The sequence below is a fragment of the Nanorana parkeri genome, unplaced genomic scaffold, assembly GCF_000935625.1.
Source record: "Nanorana parkeri isolate BGI_ZX_2015 unplaced genomic scaffold, ASM93562v1 scaffold5098, whole genome shotgun sequence".
NCBI classification, from domain to species: domain Eukaryota; kingdom Metazoa; phylum Chordata; class Amphibia; order Anura; family Dicroglossidae; genus Nanorana; species Nanorana parkeri.
The window spans coordinates 6,348-7,070 of record NW_017311358.1 but is presented as its reverse complement, the minus strand read 5'-3'; the positions used below and the strand labels follow the sequence as shown (position 1 = coordinate 7,070).

At 56.8% G+C, this 723-nt stretch overlaps 1 protein-coding gene across 1 annotated transcript in view; it reads right to left on the bottom strand.

Annotated features, from left to right (window-relative positions):
- Positions 1–65: 65 nt before the first annotated feature.
- LOC108804087 (tripartite motif-containing protein 54-like) overlaps positions 66–723 on the bottom strand; it is a 5,085-nt gene continuing 4,427 nt past the window's right edge. The window contains exons 2-3 of the mRNA XM_018575849.1: positions 411–583; positions 66–284 (exon numbers count right to left, since the gene is read on the bottom strand). Of these exons, the coding sequence (XP_018431351.1) occupies positions 74–284; positions 411–583 (384 nt within the window). The 3' untranslated portion in view covers positions 66–73. The remainder of the gene's footprint in view (positions 285–410; positions 584–723) is intronic.

Here is a 723-nt window from a genome sequence, read left to right as displayed (position 1 = left end):
CCAATGTAAGGAGCATTCTTCCCACTGACCCCCAATGTATGTACACGTGTGGTACGTCTTCCACCAACCACAGCTAGGATACGGGTCTCCAGATATTTTCCCAGGGAAGTACCTTCTGCCTTTTATAGATGCTGGACAAAGGGGCCACTTCGCAGTCCTTGTGGGCCCCGAACACCTTGCACATGGAGCAGGTGGGAGTCTCGCAGGTCAGGCAGTAAATATTGATCTTCTCCTCCTCGTGTTCCTCACACATCAGATGCTGCTCCGTCTTCGTGTTCAGTGGCCTGGAGGACAGAGAATAGTGGTCAGGTGACGGGGGGAGGGGGAGGTCCGTTCCGATGTTCTGTGTCATCGCATCCTCTGGGCTCCCGCAGACAGAACTCGGCTCGGCCTCAGGTGTCGGGACTTACCTGGATGATTCCTGCTTATAGATGTCTATGATATTCTCCACCAGCAGGTTCCGCTGCAGTCCGTACACTCCGTGTCTGTCGAGGACCACCTCGTGGCGACATGACGGACACCGGAAACGCCCCCCTGAGGACACCGTACTGGAGCCCCGGGACTGCCACAGCGGGTTGGAGGCCTGGAGATGGACAAAATGACCGTGTTATGTGTGGTCAGCGACGGGTGTCTCATTATTACCACGTGCAGGGCAGGATGTACTCTCTCTGCTGCCCCAAGGACAGGTTCCTCAATGCGTGCCCCCCCCCGCCAAATACCCCG